The sequence below is a fragment of the Heterodontus francisci genome, chromosome 1 (genome assembly GCF_036365525.1).
Source record: "Heterodontus francisci isolate sHetFra1 chromosome 1, sHetFra1.hap1, whole genome shotgun sequence".
Taxonomy (NCBI): domain Eukaryota; kingdom Metazoa; phylum Chordata; class Chondrichthyes; order Heterodontiformes; family Heterodontidae; genus Heterodontus; species Heterodontus francisci.
Genome location: NC_090371.1, coordinates 129,321,724 through 129,341,586, shown reverse-complemented (window position 1 = coordinate 129,341,586; position 19,863 = coordinate 129,321,724). Strand labels below are relative to the sequence as shown.

At 40.5% G+C, this 19,863-nt stretch overlaps 2 protein-coding genes across 2 annotated transcripts in view; one reads left to right on the top strand and one right to left on the bottom strand.

The window, feature by feature from the left end:
- Positions 1-17,289, bottom strand: part of gabra4 (gamma-aminobutyric acid type A receptor subunit alpha4) — a 76,610-nt gene extending 59,321 nt beyond the window's left edge. Inside the window, exons 1-7 of the mRNA XM_068058464.1 lie at positions 17,183-17,289; positions 16,886-17,004; positions 16,117-16,184; positions 15,303-15,523; positions 15,106-15,188; positions 14,244-14,387; positions 13,889-14,041 (exon numbers count right to left, since the gene is read on the bottom strand). Coding sequence (XP_067914565.1) covers positions 13,889-14,041; positions 14,244-14,387; positions 15,106-15,188; positions 15,303-15,523; positions 16,117-16,184; positions 16,886-17,004; positions 17,183-17,265 — 871 coding nt within the window. The 5' untranslated portion in view covers positions 17,266-17,289. The remainder of the gene's footprint in view (positions 1-13,888; positions 14,042-14,243; positions 14,388-15,105; positions 15,189-15,302; positions 15,524-16,116; positions 16,185-16,885; positions 17,005-17,182) is intronic.
- Positions 17,290-19,073: 1,784 nt separating this feature from the next.
- The window catches only part of gabrb1 (gamma-aminobutyric acid type A receptor subunit beta1), a 458,334-nt gene continuing 457,544 nt past the window's right edge, over positions 19,074-19,863 (top strand). Inside the window, exons 1-3 of the mRNA XM_068058329.1 lie at positions 19,074-19,153; positions 19,249-19,340; positions 19,557-19,624. Coding sequence (XP_067914430.1) covers positions 19,074-19,153; positions 19,249-19,340; positions 19,557-19,624 — 240 coding nt within the window. The remainder of the gene's footprint in view (positions 19,154-19,248; positions 19,341-19,556; positions 19,625-19,863) is intronic.

The window sequence follows — 19,863 nt, the reverse complement described above, 5'->3', positions numbered from 1 at the left end:
AGTAAGCTGATAGGATGGTAATTGGCCAGATTGGTTTTGTCCTGCTTTTTCTGGATAAGTCAGACATGGACAAATTTCCACATTGTCGGGTAGATGCCAGTGTTGTAGCTGTAACAGCTTGGATAGGGGTGTGGTTAGTTCTGCAGCACAGGTTTTTAGTACTACAGCCGGGATGTTATCAGGACCCATAGCCTTTGCTGTATCCAATGTCTTCAGCCGTTTGTTGATATCACGTGGAGTGAATCGGATTGGGTGAAGTCTGGCGTCTGTTATGCTGGGAACCTAAGGAGGAGGCTGAGATGGATCATCCACTCAGCACTTCGGGCTGAAGACTGTCACAAATGCTTCAGCCATTTCTTTTCTTTAATCACTGTTGGGAGTTTCTGTCAATTGTGCTCATTCGTTAGCTTTCGAGGAGGTTCTTAAAATTAAGTTGGTTCTTTTGGGTGCATTTTAAATGTTTTTGAATATAATTTATTTTTAATTTACTAAGAAACTGACCACTGTTTCCTAATATAACTAGGAAATGGTTCTGCATTGATTTTAAAAGACTTTTTCAGTAATTTAAAGTCAGGCACTCACAGTTGGTAGATTGGCACTGTGATTAAAATTGCTTAGGGAAAATACTTATTTGTCGTGATAAACCGATTCCAGTTATATTAATGAAACTGCACTGAATTACCACTCTTTATATATCAAAGAATATTTTTTGAAGCAATTTTTAAAAAATTACATTTTAAAACAGTGCCTAATTGTACTAGTTCATGGCAGATTTTGTGTTTGGTGGTATGCAAATTAGTTTGAGCAGAAACTCAACCAAAAAAGTATTTCTCAAAGCAGGTGTAATTGTAGGCCCAATTTGTGCCCATTTCATCGATTGTGCCCAAAACAGAAACTGTCCCACTGTCTTCAGCAATTACAATGTCCTTCAGTAATTTCTAAATTCACCAGTATTCAGATCTGCACTTTGTGGATCAGCTTTATTCCCCCTTGGATAAAAGTGATTAAACCTTGAGTATATCTGCAGTTTATGTTATGGCAAAACTGTGTCCGCCTGAATTTTTAACAATGCTCTATGTCTTCCTATATCCCAAGGCCTACACTCAGGGCTGCCCACTTTCATGAAGCTGTTGGTTACCTTTTACTTTTTTTACTAGGTTGTCATGTATGGTTTGCATATCATTAGCATGACTGTTGACCCTTGAGGATTGCCAGAAAAATGTGATTCAGGCCAGACACTTATAATGCTAGAAATTCTAACAATGGGCTGACGCATTCCATAAAGACGATTGGGGATCATCAAAGAAATTTCTTACCAGTAGAGTAGCACTTCAACTCTGAATATTTGTTTTCTTCTCGAAAATAGTGTTTTTTTACCTTTCAGGTAAGGACATGTTTTATCTTGAGATATGTTTTTCTATTTTTTGGGTACTTTTCAATACCTAAAGCTTAGGGTGGGCTAGTTATTACATAGAACAGTATGTTACAAAATTTAAAAATTTGATTGATGCAAGTTGGCCATTGACAGGGTTGTCTTTTATACACTCTTGCTTTGATGATAAAATTCATTCCACTTTTTCACTAGCAGCCAACTATACTATTTCACTGCATTTTTTATCATCATTTACCTTATGACTTGCTTGGGATTACCTAAATGTTTTGGGAACTATATAACTAGTTACTTTTCTAGACTCTAATGTTTACAACTGCTGGATCTCTCTTTGCAATCTGATTTTGCCAGTTTTCCTCCACTTTCTTTTAGGACTATCTCTAAATTATGAGCATTGGAGGGGTGAGTTTAAAAAAGTGTGCACGTCATTTTCAACATTGCTACCAGCTCCTTGAATTTACAGAGCGGAATGCTGGTTCCATAATTGACAGCCAGCGACCTTAAGAGTGGTAATACATGATCCCAGCTACAGGGTATTGAAAGGTTCCTGCACTTGAAGGAAAGCATCGCAATCAATACTTTTATCTTACACAATTTATGGCGGCCCTTTCCCCAGATGACTTCTGCAGGACAGAGGGAAATCCAGGGAAATCCTTAGTTATATTACATTGTCAAAACTATTGCTGATACAGATTAGTACTGTTTATCCTATTTTATGTCTAGAGAGTCGACCGGAGATGGGTTAGGTCTGTTCAAACAGTGCAATAACCATGGTTTATCTTGTTCTCTTCACTCAAAGCTGAAAGTCTTCTCATCGCTTTTGGCATTAGGATTTTCCCTGGTTGCTACTATAACCAAAAGCATAAACAGCTTTTCAGCACATTTACAATTTTGTAAGAAATAGCAGGCAGAGAAAAATCTGGCATTAGTTTACAGGTAGCTACAGGTAGCCACCAAACAAAATCATCTACACAGGTTATCAAAGAGTGTGCTGCCTGAATATTTATAACCAATCTACTGCCATGATACTTTCAGTCTGATCTGCTACTCCTATATGCTGTTTGATGTAAATCCGAACATGAAGATCAATAGACTCATTTTTAATTGAGTCTGCAATTCCCCAAAGGCAAGATGCTTGGAATTACTTAAGTTCCAATTTATCTATGAAAATGTGTATCTTTTTAGTTTGTTTTCTAGATGAAAATATGTACTAGAACTGATTTTCTCTCAAATTTCTGAAAATGGTTGTTGTAGAATAGATCTAGAGAAAGCTATAAAACAATAATAAGCCTGAAATAACCGAGAGATAAATTGGCCCTTTTTTTTAACTTAGTTGCACAACTCCGAACGTTGTTCTCAATGAGTTAACTTTGCTCTGCTCAATCTTAGAGAAAAATGAGAACAGGAAATTCAATTGCCACTACATTTTCGTAATGACGATGGGTAATGCTGCAATATGGATTATTTTCATTGGACATTTAATGTCAATACCTTCAACATATTCCTGTCATATCATGTTAGATGTAAGGTGATAAAAATCAAAGTTCTATTTTAGACGAAATGAAGTAATGACCATAATTGGAAGGAAATTAACTTTCTGATGGTAACATCTAAAATGATTATGGGAATTGCTTTACTAATACATCACTTTATATGGCAATTTTCATTAGAATGTATAATTTTGTCTTCATACTCAACTTTATGCAGGAACAGTACATATCTAAGAATGTGTGTTGGTTTTGAACTTTTTTTTATATATGACTTGATTAATCACTTACACAATAAGGGCTAGAAATTTGTAAAAAAGGTGACAAAGCAATCAAAATGGTGGGCAGCATGTACACGCACATTCTGAGATGGAAGTGCATTGTTCATCATGTTTGTATAAGAATCAAAAGAGGCAGGCAGAGCATGCACTGAAACAGCCATTAGGCCCTTTGCATGTCCAAATAAGTGGCCTAAAGACTGCTTGAGGCCTCCCTTTGACAAATTGGTTTGGACATGAGTGCAGTCAAAACTGGGCTGGCTGCATTCAGGAAAACCAGGTTTACATGCGGCCTAACTAGCAGTCCTTAGAGGGGCTTCTGCAGACTGCCACCAAAAGGATTTTTCTTTAAAGGAATCCATACCTGAAGGTGGATCCAGGAGGAGCAGGAGTGCCCCTGTCCGTTCCACTTTAAAACCACTGGCTGCTCCTGCCCACCGTGTATTCCAGCTCCTGATCACTGCCTCCCACCCTCCCCTGGTCACTGCCACCCACTTCCTTCCCAATCACTGCCTCCTCCCTCCTCCCATGATCGCTCCCTCAGGTCCTCTCCCAAGCTCTCCCTTGACCTCTTTCCCAATTAACCCCCCATCTGTCCTGATCATTCCCTTGAACCCTCTCCTGGCTGCCCCTTCCCTTTCGATTGCTTCCCCCCTCTCAATTGCTCAACCCTCTTGCAAGACCTACCTGAGGACCATTGTCGGTGAAACCATTGTCAAGTGGTCATCGCCAGCAAACTACATGGAGAGACTCAGCAAGTGTATGCAGCTTACTGATCATGTAATGGAGACACAAGGCACAAAATCAGGTGGTTGTGTCTACCTGTTCTAACACAAGGGTCATTCCCTGTGCCCAGGAACCAATTTCTAGGCCTACATTGTGAAGTGACTGAACTGACCTGCTTAATTAGAATGATACATTATAAGCGATAATCTGAAGGCTACAAGCTGATTGATGGATTTAGATTTAGATCTAGAGATACAGCACTGAAACAGGCCCTTTGGCCCACCGAGTCTGTGCTGACCATTAACCACCCATTTATACTAATCCTACACTAATCCCATTTTCCTACCACATCCTCACCTGTCCCTATATTCCCCTACCACCTACCTATACTAGTGGCAATTTATAATGGCCAATTCACCTATCAACCTGCAAGTCTTTTTGGCTGTGGGAGGAAACCGGAGCACCCGGAGGAAACTCACACAGGCACAGGGAGAACTTGCAAACTCCACACAGGCAGTACCCAGGATTGAACCCGGGTCGCTGGAGCTGTGAGGCTGCGGTGCGAACAACTGCGCCACTGTGCCGCCCACTTGGACTTGTAAAGTTACACCTATTTTAGGAACACTGGGCTAAAAATTCGACAAGGCCTGTTAACAGGCACAGCGATCGTAATACGCAATTAACCAACGGCTGTTGAAAGTACTGCAGGCAGCGCGCAAACTTCATGCTGCCTGCTCATTTCCATAATTGTGCTGTGCAGTGCTAAATGAGCTGCTGAGTGGCTGCACACTCAGCAGGGGTCCAAGTTCATGCAACGCTAGCATCAATTAAAGCTAGCCCGTGCTTCTTAAAGGAGTGGTACATACTGCTCCATGCATATTCTGGTTGCAGCAGCTCATTCAACTGGATGAGAAACACTTTAAGAGTGAGTCTGTTGCAATGTGTTTGAGTTATGTGCCTGTCATAGCCTGCTATCATGGCAAAGCAATGTCTCCACTCCTTCTGCTTGGAGTGAAGACAATGAAGTTTGCTCTCCTGGCGTACAAGGCCCCTGTGACCTCCTAGATGCAAAGATAGACAGAGAACTGAGATATGTTGGTGATGTTGCCTGCTCCAACCTGGAAGGATCCATTGACATAGAAATTGAGGGCCACGGTAACCTTAACGACTAATGGCAGTGCAATTCTTACCCTGTTCTGTGGCTGAAGGTCCAGTTGGAGGAGGTGGCACAGTTCAGTGACCACTTCCTTGGTGAGGCCCAGTTGTCACAGACACTGCTCCTGGCTGAGGTGCAGGTAGGAGAAATAATCCCTGAAGACCCTTAGGTGGCTAGGGCTTCCTGTCGAGAGCTCTCTGTGAACAGATTCTCTTCTCTGCTTTGTTCCATTGCTGATTGATGATGCAGCCTAAGGGGAACTGCAAATACAGCTCCCATATCTGGAAGCAAGTGGTGTACTCGGAGCTCTTTCAGAAGCACACAATCTTTTTCAAGCATAGCACCACTTCCCTCTGACAACTTCTCACAACTCCTTCAACAACACAGAACTTCCACTAACTGCAGTAGGAAGCAGATAGTCAAAAACACCTCATCTGGAAATAGAATGGTGATCCTTTCAAATAGTGCTGGTGGGGCAGGGAGCAGGGGGTGGGGGGGTGGTGGGAGGGGTGGCTCTCGTGAAGCTGAATGCATGTTCAGCTCTGCAGGTTTAAGGGAGGATGTTAACAGGAGTGGCAAGGTGACAAATGACAGGTCAGTGGTTAAAAATCAGTGTTACACGGTGACTGACACCACGATTTGCTCACTCTGCTTACTTCTGGTGCCGCATGGTGATGCCCACACTATCGCTCTCCATGACATGGTAATTGGGAAGTAGTCAGTAGTGGACCACCCGCCATTTTTATCTTGAACAGGCTCCTGTAGTACCGGACCTACCCGCGCTATCGAGCCCAATTTTGTGGCCAATTTTCTTATTACTTTCTTATTTGCTCTTTTATTGATCCACCAATTGCAATTTTCACAAAAGAATTTAATAACAAATGACTGTATGTCATTGGCCGATGTGTATATGTTGTATAGATTGGAAAATAGACTGGCAAAAATTAAAACAGAAGTAAAATAAAAGACAACCCAGAAATGTAAATTAAAAATATCTGCTTGTGAATGATAATTATTATTGCTGAAATAGGACTTTCTTAAAGTTGTAAAGTTGTCTTTAAAGCAGTATAGAAATGTAGGAAGTGTGTAGTTTCTATAGAATGATGTAAAAAACTAAATTTTGTGCCTAGAAATTTTATATTAGGACCAATGTGCTGCATTGTCAAAATATTAACTTTTTGATATTTACCTACCTTCTAAGCCCTAAAGTTAGTTTACAGTTTAACAATCAAGAACATGCACTTTCATAATGGTCCAAAGTGCTTCATACAAATAAATAATTAAATAACAAGATTCCAAGTAGCAGAGACAGAAGGATTAGGGATAATGACTGTCGGCAAGATCAAAGAAGTAGGTTTTAAAGAGGTTGCTGGAGAAGGGGAGAAGGAGACCAAAGAGTAGGGGATTAGGGAAAGCATTACAAAATCTGCGGCCAGGTTGGGTGAAGGCACTGCTACTGGAAGAAGAGCAGAGAAAGAGGAGGAAGCAAAAGAACCCAGAATCAGAAAAGTTGGGAAAGCAGAAAGCATGTACAGGAACATCAGGCTGAAGGATGTTGTAGAAGTAGGGAAGCTATGGAAGGACTTCCAGATAAGGATAAGAATGCTGAAGTGTGTGGTAAATAAGTGTGGTCGAATGCCTTTCTCAAACAAGTGAGAATTTCATTTAAATATGAATTTGAGAACATTTCCACGCAAAACATAAGGGGAAGATATTTTCATTGACTCTGCTGAATGGAAACAGGATGATAGTGCCCCCACAAATGGCGAGGAAAGTTTAGCACCCTTTCCCGCTCTCAATCTGGCTGATCTCGTCTTTGAAAGGGCCTACCATTGGGAGGGCCCCCACCCAGAACCCTCTGGGAGACTGCCAGGGTTTACTTGGCAGTTTTCCCACACAGTGGTGGGCCCTCCCAATGCAGGGGCGGGAGGTGGCCCTCATTTCGGCCCTTAAATGATTCAATTGGCCACCTAGCGGACGGCTGTGCCGCTGAGGTTCCCAGCACTGGAAATATGCCATGATGGTGGGAAGTCATCAGGCTCCCCTCCCCCACCATATTACCAGCCCTCCCACCTCCCAGCCCGTCTCCAAAGGGCTGGGAAAATTCATCCTTATATGTACAGTTTATAGTATCGTAAATATAGTTGGTTTTTACTTATCACAGTTCTGATTTCCCTGGATTTGCAGACTTGTAGTTGCACTTATTGGGGTAGAAATTCATCGGGGCCCATTCTCAGTCCCAGAATCATCACTGCATGGACAGTGTACAGCCAATCGTGTGGCTGCAATTAGGTGACGAAACTGGTCAGGGGCACTCATTATTAATAAATAGTTGGGCTGTGTAACTAACACTCTTGATTGCTTGCCATATTTGGGGTGAAAAGAGGACATGGGAATATCTGCTATCCCTTGCACTATATCGAGGCAGGCAGCACCTCAGAAAGGTGCGGCAGGTAACCTTTGAATGTGGCAGTCCAAGGAGATGCTCAAAGGCAGCCCCACTTCTGAAGGCAGCCCTGGAAGACCTGATGGAGGAAGTTAGCAGGAGAAGGGACATCCTCTTCCCACCAGGCAACAAGAAGGTATCCAGTCAAGCTGTTCGAGAACAGGAGGCAGAGTAAGCAGAGCAGGTTAGTGCCAGGAGGATCACCCCCAGGACATGGCTGCAATGCAGTAAAAGGTATAATGACCTAACCAAGGTTGCTAAGTTATTACACCCAACTCCTATCTTGCATCAGTTTCTGCCTAACCCTATTAACTCTGAATTCCCAGCACTCACAGCCCTTCTGTCCCCTCCATTCATTGCAGCACACCTCGCTCCACTTCTTTCTGTTCCTATGCTACAATCTGCACCTCCTACCCACCTCTGTCACCCTTTTATACACCAGCACCACTATTATCCTTGACATGCACATCCTCAAAGCAGCTCACTGCAGACCCAAGATAAAAGTCAGGGCCTCAATAACCAGATCTGCTCAATGCCACCCACTACGACTATCTCAAGTGTCCTCAGCAGATGATTAGCAGCCTTCCACCCAGGCTCCGAAAACAGGAGTAACAGCTTGTTGGAAAACTAGATTAGGTAAATGAGGACAGAGGTCAGGCAGTAAGGGATTACACTATGGTGTTTCACTTCAATATTAAGAGAAAAAAGGTTGTTAAATCCACGAGGTGCATGATGTTAAGTGAAGATTTTTTTTTGCATTGATGTTGGTTGTAGTTATGCAAGAAACCTGGTGGAATTGTGTAACCATAATAATTATTGTATTTTTATGTCTGAGTACTAAACTTGCATTTGGACAACACAATTGAGCCTGAATCGTGAAGAATGATTTAATTAATTAAAGGAGAATTTCTTACATCTTTTTCATCTTCATCTTCCTCCTTCACTTCTTCCTCTTGTGGCAGCTGTAAGGCTTGGCTCCTCCGAATGGCTTAGTTGTGTAGAATGTAGCAAACCAGTACAAATTTGGAGACTCAATCGGGGTGACACTGCAGGACTCCATCAGATTGGTCCAGGCACTGGAATATTTGCTTTAGGACATCTGGTTTTCTCAACCAGAGCTCTGGTTTGAGTCTGGCTCTCATTATATTGGTCTTCAATGTCTGTTCCCTAGTTCCCAACAAGAGTCATGAGCTATGTGTAGAGGAGATACCTTCTGTCATAAAGAAGTCAGCTTGGTACCCACTGGTTTCAGTAAAAGGCAAGGAGGATTGAGAACTGATGCAGTATGAAGGCATCACGACAACTGCCAGGAAATCGGGTACACTGCCTGGGGTGTCAGACCAGCTGAACATTCTGGGAGCAGAACACTTCTGTTATAAAACATAGCTGGTTCTTGATTGACGATAACACAGAGCAACATGTGTGCAGTCAATGATACATTGCCCAGTAATATGACGTATCTAAGAGCTCTCTCTTCCTGATCAGCAGTCAATGAAGGTGATATATTGCTGTCTCCTTGTGAAAAGAGCATTAACTGCCTGCTTGATGGCTGTATGAACAGCAAACTGACTGATTTTTCTGTGTCTCCTGTTATACCCTGAAATGAGTCTATGACATAAGGGTTGATGGCCATCTTAACCTTCACAGCCACAGGCAATGCTGAGTCTGCCCTGGTGTTTGACTCCAATTCTTGCTGCAACTGGTGCCATAGGTTACTGACTGCCTGCCTGATGGACTGCAGCCTACATCCTGTTACAAAAGACGCACATGCTATGAAACCTTCTTTTCCCTTGTCTCCTTTGCCATCTTCTTTGAGCCTCCATAGACCTGTACTGCTGCTGCTGTTGCCACTCCTGTGGCAGCCTCCCAGCAACATTCCAGTCTTTTTCCTGCAGCCAGTAAAAGTGGCAGAGTATGGCTGCAGCCAAAAGTCAGCTCTCCAACATTTAGTATGAAAAGCCTTCTAAACTCAGTCAAAGTAGCAAAAAAAATGGCTTCAAGAATCCCCAGCAGCCAAAACTACTTTCTGGAGGCTTCCGAAGAAGGGTCACTGACCCGAAACGTTAACTCTGTTTCTCTTTCCACAGATGCTGCCAGACCTGCTGAGTGGTTCCAGCATTTCTTGTTTTTATTTCTGGAGGCATAGCCTGCTTCAGTCTGCTTTCTGTGTGTTTGTGGCATGTTTTTCTGGGCAGGCTTAAGAAGAAGCGAATCAAATGCTCTCAATTTCTCAAAAGAGCTCTAATACAGACAGGATGCTTATGTAAGTATGAACACAACATGCATTTCAAGTAGCTGCCAGGGATGTGTAGCAAGTTTCTTAACCAGTATGGTGACGGCCATGTTTTGTGCGCACTTCCGACACTGGTGGCTGTCCAGTTGCAAGATTGATAAGTAGGACACAATTTTGCACCTGAAAACTGGGCAAAATGCAAAGAAATTTCTACCCATTTTTTTCCTCAATTACACCTAGTTACTACAAAATTTAGACTTTTCTGATGCAGAACAAGAAAACTTAAGTTCCAAGATACTTTTTTTTGCTGGAAGGATTTTTTTCCAAAAGACACTAAAGAAAAATAGATCCACTGCTTCATAAACTTTTGGTAAAGCCCTTTTATGTTTCCTCAAAGAATATTTGAAACAGGCATTTCTGCACCAATCAGAATTACTGCCAAAATCAAATCTATGGCTTTAGGTGCTTAAAAAAGTCAATATTTATTTTTTAATTCCACCACTCCACTCAATGGTATTAGCAAAGAAAGTCAGTGCAGTACTATCTTGTCAGAGCTAGAAATAGCTTTGAAAAATGAGACAGCTCCAAAATAAATTAAAAATGGCAGAAAGGTTTTTTTTAACAGAATAGCTAGAACATTTTACAAAAGAGATATGGGAACAGGATAGAGACATGGGACTAGGACAATTGTCTATGTGGAAGGTAAACACCAACGCCAAAAGAGGAGACCAAAACTACGGGGCTATACAAATATGAAAATCACTAATAATCCAATAGGGAATTCAGGAGAAACATTTTTAGACAGGGTGTTAGAATGTGGAAGTCACTACCGCAAGGAGTAGTTGAGGTGAATAGCATAGATGTATTTAAGAGAAAGCTAGATAAACATATGAGTGAGAAAGGAATACAAGTTTATGCTGATAGCGTCAGAAGAAGAGAGTGGGAGGAGGCTCATGTGAAGCATTAACCAGTTCAGCTGAATGGCCTGTTTCTGTGATGTACATTCAATGTAGTTCTTGATAACTGACCTAAGGTACCCCAAGTCTACAGCTATGACAACAAATGACAACAATAGAATTCATGTTTTGATTAACATATTAATTTGTCTGTATTTGTACAACACTATGCATCAGTAAAGAAAAATTAACAGGACCAATCTAAGCCCCCAGAGCTACAACTTCTGTCAGTAACAGCATTTATCCCAACTCAGCACACATCTGTCGCCTACAAAATACCTGTATCAGACAAGTTTTTACTAGCCCAGCCATGTCTGGTTCAGATTTTGACGCTATCCTACCTTTTTGTCTTTTCTGGTCCATCTGGCCTACTTTCTGCTTCTCACATTACACTTCACCCCCACATTTTCTTGGCTCCATGCAGCTTAATAATAACGTGCAACAATCCAATGGCATAGGCACAGGCACAGGAATTTTGCACTGTTACATATTCTTAATGGGCATCATTTTTAAATTGCAAAATCAAAATTAACACCATACATGCAGAAAATCAATCAATTGATTTGGATAATTCAATGTTTTTGACAATGTGATATGCATTGCCAGTTGGCAGTACTGTCATATAGATAAAGAGGTCCCAGCTCAATTGCATTTTAGTATTGAGTTAGCTGACCTCAGGTGGGGCACTAGTGAGGGTCTTACAATTGACATTAGTGCCTCTAGCTGAAGTGAGAAAATTCAACCACATTTGCTTCTTTTGATTGCTTTCTATTAACTCTGCTGAAATATGTTAGGGCTGTGTGTGTCATGTCTCAATTTAAAACAGCATCAGACTCAATTTGACTCCCTCCACAATCAACAAATTATTTATATAGCACCTTTAGCATGGTAAAATGTCCCAAGGTGCTTCACAGGAGCATTATAAAACAAAAGTCACATGAGAAGGTATTAGGGTACATGGTCAAAAGCTGGGACATGTCTTTAAGGCATGTCTTAAAGGAGGAAACAGCAGAAGTGAGGCGGAGAGGTTTAGGAAGGGAATTCCAGAGCTCAGGGCCTCTGCGGCTGAAGGCACAGCTGCCAATGGTGGAGCAATTAAAATTGGGGATGCTCAAGAGGCCAGAATTAGAGGAGTGCTGATATCTTGGATGTCTGTAGGACTGGAGGAGATTACAAACATAGGGAGAGGTTAGGCTATGGAGATATTTGTAAACAAGGATGAGAATTTTTTGAATTGACATGTTGCTTAACAGGGAGATAATGCAGGTCAGCCTGATTAATTAAGTATGGTTTCTTGGGCCAAGTATGAGGGCTATATTTTCAAAATTCTATAGACTCTGGAACAGTTCCAATGGATTGGAGGGTAGCTAATGTAATCCCACTATTTAAAAAAGGATGCAGAGAGAAAACAGGGAATTATAGATCGGTTAGCCTGACATCAGTAGTGGGGAAAATGCTAGAGTCCATTATAAAAGATGTAATAGCAGAGCACTTGGAAAACAATGACAGGATTGGACAAAGTCAACATGGATTTACAAAAGGGAAATCATGCTTGACAAATCTACCGGAATTTTTTGAGGAAGTAACTAGTAGAATGGATAAGGGAGAACCAGTTGATATGGTGCATTTGGACTTTCAGAAGGCTTTCGATAAGGCCCCACATAAGAAATTAGCATGCAGAATTAAAACATATGGGATTGGGGGTAAGGTACTGACGTAGATAGAGAACTAGTTGGCAGACAGGAAACAAAGAGTAGGAATAAATGGGTCTTTTTCCAAGTGGCAGGCAGTGACTAGTGGGGTACCACAGGGATAAGTGCTAGGACCCCAGCTATTCACAATACATATTAATGATATAGATGAGGGAATTAAATGTAATATCTCCAAGTTTGCAGATGACACAAAGCTGGGTGGGAGTGGGAGCTGTGAGGAGGATGCAGAGAAGCTCCAGTGTGATTTGGACAGTTTGAGTGAGTGGGCAAATACACGGCAGATGCAGTACAATGTGTATAAATGTAAGGTTATCCACTTTGGTGGCAAAAACAGAAAGGCAGATTATTATCTGAATGCCGATAGATTGGGAAAGGGGGAGGTGCAGCGAGACCTGGGTGTCCTTGTACACCAGTCTCTGAAAGTAAGCATGCAGGTGCAGCAGGCAGTTAAGAAGGCAAATGATATGTAGGCCTTCATAGCGAGAGGATTCGAGTACAGGAGCAAGGATGTCTTGCTGCAATTATACAAGGTCTTGGTAAGACCACATCTGGAGTATTGTGTGCAGTTTTGGTCTCCTTATCTGAGGAAGAATGTTCTTGATATGGAGGGAGTGCAGCGAAGGTTCACCAGACTGATTCCTAGGATGGCAGGACTGACGGATGAAGAGAGATTGGGTCGATTAGGCTTGTATACGCTAGAGTTTAGAAGAATGAGAGGGGATCTCATAGAAACCTACAAAATTTTAACAGGACTGGACAGACTAGATGCAGGAAGGATGTTCCCAATGGCAGTGGAGTCCAGGACGAGGGGTCACAATCTAAGGATAAGGGGTAAGCCATTTAAGACTGAGATGAGGAGAGATTTCTTCACCCAGAGAGTGATGAACCTATGGAATTCTCTACCACAGAAAGCAGTTGAGGCCAAATCATTAAATATATTCAAGAAAGAATCAGATATAGTTCTTAGGGCTAAAGGAATCAAGGGATATGGGGAGAAAGCGGGAACAGGGTACTAAGTTTAGGCAATCAGCCATGATCGTATTGAATGGCGGTGCAGGCTCGAAGGGCCGAATGGGCGACTCCTGCTCCTATTTTCTATGTTTCTATGTTTATACCCCAGCAACAGTCAGAGAAAAAGTTAGAAGAGGGAAATAAAGTACATTTTGTTCTGTCAAGTTATTGCTGACTGAATTTGTTGATTCTGATATAGCCATTCCTGTTTATGCTAATCCTAAAACAACAATGTGGTCCAGCCTAGCTTGTGAAAAGCTTAAATTCTTGACTGAACTTACCTCAGACTTCCCAAAGACTCCTTAGACCCAGAGTGGGATGAAGTATTTGAATCCTACAGCAAATAGCATCATCATGACTAAATTGAGAAATGTGGCAACAGCAAGCATCATTGAAAGGCAGCAAAATGTTAAAGCTTCGATATTGGAGGCAGGAGAGAGAGAAATAGAATGAAATTATGCAATACACTGTTTTATGGATTAAAAGTACATACCAAAAACTGTTCGTGCTGGAACAGATTCCTTATTAATCCAAAAAGACACTTGAGAGAGAATGACCGTCATAATACAGGGTATGTAAGTCTGGATCATGAAATAACCCATTTTCCTTCTCAAGTGAAAATAGACTGTCATCACCACATACTCTCCTAAAAAAGAAAAAAAAAGAACTGCTTTCTATGAGTATTTTGAGTATTTTAGTTTTAATTTGAATTAACTGATTTGGATAGAAATACAACAACAATCCAGCAATACTTATGTAATATTTAACACAAAGACATATTCAAATTGTATGCTGGTGCTCAGAGATTGTGTTACTTATTGAAGAATTCCGTAAACATGTGCCTTTACCTGTAATGGATTTAACAGTGCCACTAGATACCGTTTGTCCAACAAGATCATACTGCACCAAGCTAGAAGATTCTTTGGGTACCTCCACTGATTGTTCAGGACCTTTTGTCCATGTGTATATCATTTCACTTTTAGGATATGCATCTAAAACATATGAAAACACTGAACTTATAATAATATGTTAGTCCACAATAGTAATGTAATCATCGCGACATAACATGTCCTGCTGATTTTTCCTCTTTTTAATTATATCTAAATAATTGAATGAGCATGTTTCATTACTAATTTTCTAATTATAATTTAAATTCTTTACTGACATAATAAATTTTACAATGCAATAAGACTAATAAAACATTTTTATTGACTTTTTAGAAGCTATTCCACAGCTGCTTAAATATTTGAAACATATTTCAATGTATGTGATACTATGCAAATCTATTTTGATTTTACTGTAATTATTTAAAATAAGATAAAACAATTACTCAAAATAGCATAAGGATAATGGTGTTAAAAGCATTACTGAATATTGCAAATACATTGTTAATCATTAACCCATTCATATTAATTTGCAATATGTTCAATGATTTGCTCTTTTTGTTTGTGTTATTGCCTCAAAACAATTCAGAGCACAGACTTACGTTGTAAAAAACGTCATTTTATTTTTCATTTAAGAAATTATAACATATCTGCAATTATATATATAACAAACACAAATTAATTTTCCACAAACGTTACAGGAAACATAGACTTGTCATTATTAAAATATATGCATGCTTTCAACAGTACTGTTGAATAAAATATTGAACACTACTAGTGAAAGTTTCCCTTCTATAATTAAGAGAAAAAATAGCATACAACTCACAGCTTCCAAATTTAAGTGGACAAGCATGGCCATCCATTGGGAAATCAACCAGTTTCATAGGACACTCTGCATTTATGGTAAGTCTAAAATTAAATATATAAATCACATAAGATTATTCTTAAATTGAAATGGGCGTCTCTCATTATTTTAGTAATGGTAGTAATGACACCTGACGTCATGTAAAGAGCAAAACATACCTCATAGTGTACAGAATTGTGCCATTCTGCATGATCCTGAACAGCTTGTTTGGAGCTGTCATGTTATGGGAAATTGATTTTTTTCCGTTCCTAAAGAACGTATCAGGTGTCCAGACTTTAGTGACCATCATGTTATTGAGACGAAGAATTTCAATAGGGCCGTCGTACTTCAGCCTCTTGTCCACCCAGGTTTGGCGGAAAAACACATCCATTGTATACTCCTTGGATGGAACCGGGGAAGAAGCACAAATGGATGACTAAAATAAAGCAATGTTATATAACGAGTAAAGTTGCTTTAAATAAATGTTTAGTTTTATAACGGTTATTTAATTTCCCATCTAGACTGCCATTATGATGATGTCTGGTCATTCCCTGTGTAAAGCATGATTTGATATTCTTCAGCCTAGTTTAAAGTGAAACTCTAAGCATTATACAACAGCACGCAGGACTAATTACTGGAATCCACAGGAACTACAACACGCAATTGAGATTGTTTCTTTTTACGTTTGCCATTCAAATAAAAATGATGGTGATGCATTTTTCCATTCATCCAGTGTATTTTTGAGGGAAACGTTGTGAATTGGCTAAATGTGGTTGTTCCAAATACACTGCAATTCCAACATAATGGTGGTTTCTGTTTTTGCATGTAACGCAGACAGTTCTTCCGCCGTGTGATTTACCATAAATTTTACTATTAATATTTTCACTTTTAGTAAATAATAATGCACACACGAATGTAATATACTTTTGCGAAAAAAGGTCTAAAGGTGGAATATCTACTTGAAATATTTAAGTTATGATTGAGAAATCCTACCATCTCAACATCAGACACTGGCCCAAAGCTCGTTACGTAGATGTCTGTTTTGACTTCTGTAACAGCACCTGTGGAACAGAAAATGCATCCCTTACTATTTTAATACGGACCCGAAACAGAGGTGAGCAATAATGAGTGGACACTTATACCTACACTCAATCGTACATCACAGTATGAGAACCATCCTCCGTTTTAGACACATTTCATTTATTCTTTCCACGATCTTCCTAAGTTATAATGACAGTAATAACCAAGTTACAAGCTTTAGGATTCCAGCTGTTCATATGGTGAATACTCTTTGGTCCGTGGAACAAATGTGCATTGTCTTCAACTTTGACAGTCTGACTTTCTTCCACACACTTTTACATATTTAACAAAAATATGTCGAAGGTCTTCGAAAAGTGATAATAACGCAGAAACACACAAGATATCGGACGCACTCCTTTCCAACACTGATTTCGATCATCCGCTGTTAAACAGCAGATGCGCTTCACGACTGTATTACAGTTACTTGCATCTTAATTATCATCAACAAGCTCTTCATAGTAAACCTGTGATGCTTCATATTAACGATGCCTTCGTATTTTATCTATCTGAACACATGAAGCGTGCACATTTCCCCTCCCCTCTCGTGCAGACTAACAGCCCTGTTTATAGTAATGATATTGATATAAAGCCACAATATAACCATCATTCCAAAAATGCAAGATCAAGCAATAGGCTCTGTTAAGTCAAGCTCCAGAAGTCGAAAATAAATGTGTAATCGTACCCCCGAATCCAGGTCGCAATCGGTTGTCATATCCGTCCAAGAGTCTGTCCAGTATACGTGTAAAATTTTCTGGATATAATTTCTCATCCTTCTTGACCTCTCCAGAGCTTTCATCTATACTGCAAATAGAATATATAAAACCGACTTGACCATACAATGACAAGGATCAAGAGCTCATTGTCGTACACCTGATATTGATCTTTTGGACCGTAGCGCCGTACAAAGACAGTAAAAGCAAGTACATCCGATAAACATTGGGAAATAAGGCGAAAGAATCGGTTTCCTTCCATTACTTACCACGTTGTCACGTAGATAAAGTAAAGCAGAGTGGAAATGTAGCTGGAAGACATCCTGATCACTGTCTCCTTGGCAGAAACCATCTTTGCATGCCATACTTTAAGCCTCTTCCCCGTTCCCCGTCGCCAATTGCCTTGTCCTAAGGAGAGATCACAGCCGTGAGAAAAGACACATAGACACTCGTGCTGATGGAGTGCCTCCCTTCCCTCCTGCCAGCCTGCACTGAAAGGCAATGGCTCTCGCATCAGCCCGATTCATTTCCCCAAATCTTTGCCTTTTGACATCCGTTGTGCGACCCACGGCGATGGTCTGGGAGCACCGGGTCAGAACTGAAATGCATCTTAATATCACACTGCGTTTATCCGAAACTCTTCTGTTAATCCTGTTCTATCACCTGCTGCATGTTAGGGGGGCGGGGGAAGTCGATCAAACCTGCTGGCAATTATAAGGCAAACATTTATGGTTTGAGATGCAGACGCAGAAATGAAGCAGTTCCCGTACTTTTGCACAGGCGTCTCGCAATAGTTTTGCAGTCGAATATGTGGATAGATATTGATAAGCACCTAGAATGGGGTTGGATATGTTATGGTTGGTGCTCGCACTGAACTGCCAACTGGTTTGTTAGTATTTAGCCTCTCGTTGCGAGTCTCGGATGCCTCCACTGCTGTCGAGGGAGGTGCTCTTGTGGTGTAGGGATTAACAGATTTATCATTTCGGAGCTGAGATAAAGATTACAGAAAAAGAGGAAAGGGAACCAATTCTTGGTCAGCTCCTATGACCTGGGGCTCAGGTGTACCAGTAAACCAGTTAGAAACCCATTTTTGTATTGAATCGAGCCACGTATAGACGTCGCATTGCTAGCAGCCTGCTTTTCCAGAGTTTCATTAGCAACTCCTCCCTATAAATATTCTGCACTGGAAACCGCCAACATACACAGTATATAATAAAAAGACCCTGACGTTGTCGAACAATTTTCATCCGTTTCATCAATCCATGTATCACGTTAAGTCATTTGGAATATGTTCTCAGCATTGATTGTATATTTATGTTTTTTACCATTTGAGATTAAAAGTGATTTTGGTCGCACGCTCCAGAATCAAACAGAGCCACTCGTGAAATCATCGTCGTGGAAAATGTAGTGATAAATATAAGAAGTTAACTTTAATTAAAATGTATTTTAACATTGTTAAACTGGGGTTTCAAATAACGCCGCACTTCATATTTTTCTGAAAAAATATTCTACATTTTCAAAGAGGAAATCAAACTCCAATTTGTTTTGACACCTCGCCATCGTTTTTATTGTGTATTCCATAAAATATCAATTGCTTGAGTTGAATTGTGTAGCGATTCTTTCACATGCATTGGTACATTTTGAAATGTATATCTTTTAGGATAAGAAGACATTAGAATTTGTTGCCAGCAATGGCTCAGAGTTTGGAATGATCTTGACCTGACATGCCCGTTGCCGAGTAAAATACTGTACGTTGCCGTACGAGAAGTAGGATGTCTTTGAAAGAAATTCATTACATTTGGCCAAGGTACTGTTTTGAATATCATTACAATTTCTGATCCACGCTCATCACCTTGTTGCAAATCTGAGCCACGCTGTCGTTCCTGCTGAAGAGAATTCAGCTAACAGGGAGTTCAGACCTTGTGATTTAATTAGCATAATAGCAACCCTGTAATCATTTGAGAGAGAGAGAGAGTGAGAAAATACCTTTAAGGATCTGATTGACTATTTTGCAAGGGAAATTGTTTCCACAGCAAACAGTCCATTTGATGTTGTGGAAGCTGCGCGCATGCGTTGCGCCTCAGAATTATTGTACTGCCTTGGACTAAGTTGCATTCCTTGAATCTTCGCTCAAAGACCTTTCTATAATCAAAGTTAGGAATGTGGAGAGTTCAAGAGAGAGGATGCTTTGGGATTTTGTCGATCCCCGTGATGGTGGCCATGGTTTGCTATGCACAGAGGTGAGCTCTGATCTCTAACCATTCCTTGCCATTGTTTGTTTTCTTTGCTTCACATTTAGTGCCGTCCTGAATGAAATCCACATTTCTTCCCCCAGAGTTAATGAGTCTAGCAACATGTCATATGTGAAAGCCACCGTGGATAACTTGCTGAAAGGATATGACATTCGATTAAGACCAGATTTCGGAGGTAAATCAGCTCCTCTCAGTATAGTTCCATACATCTATGTGCAGTTTCTATTCTCCACCAGTCAATAGCTAGCCAAGTAAACAAGACTTACTGTATATACATAATAAAGAATAACTACAGCAGTGCAACATCTGCTGCCTGTGGCGATGTGCAACAATGTTGTTTTTAAAAGTGCATTGCAATATCACAAGCAGATAATGTATTGTTTACCTCAAGGTCTCCCTGTGGACGTTGGTATGAGCATAGATATTGCCAGCATTGACATGGTCTCTGAAGTCAATATGGTGAGTGCACTCTTTAAATACCGGTCTGTGGAAATTAACACTACAAATGTGTTGTTTTAAATATATTTGTCTATTTTAAATGCGTAATCCCGCATTGCCTACAAGATAACTCGATGTCGACCGTGTGTGTAGATCCGTTTCCCGGATATTTCGTTTAGTGGGGTTGCATGAGTTTGTTACTGAAACTGGAACAATAACCATATCGATAAATACTACTCGTGTAGATGTGGCTCTCTCAC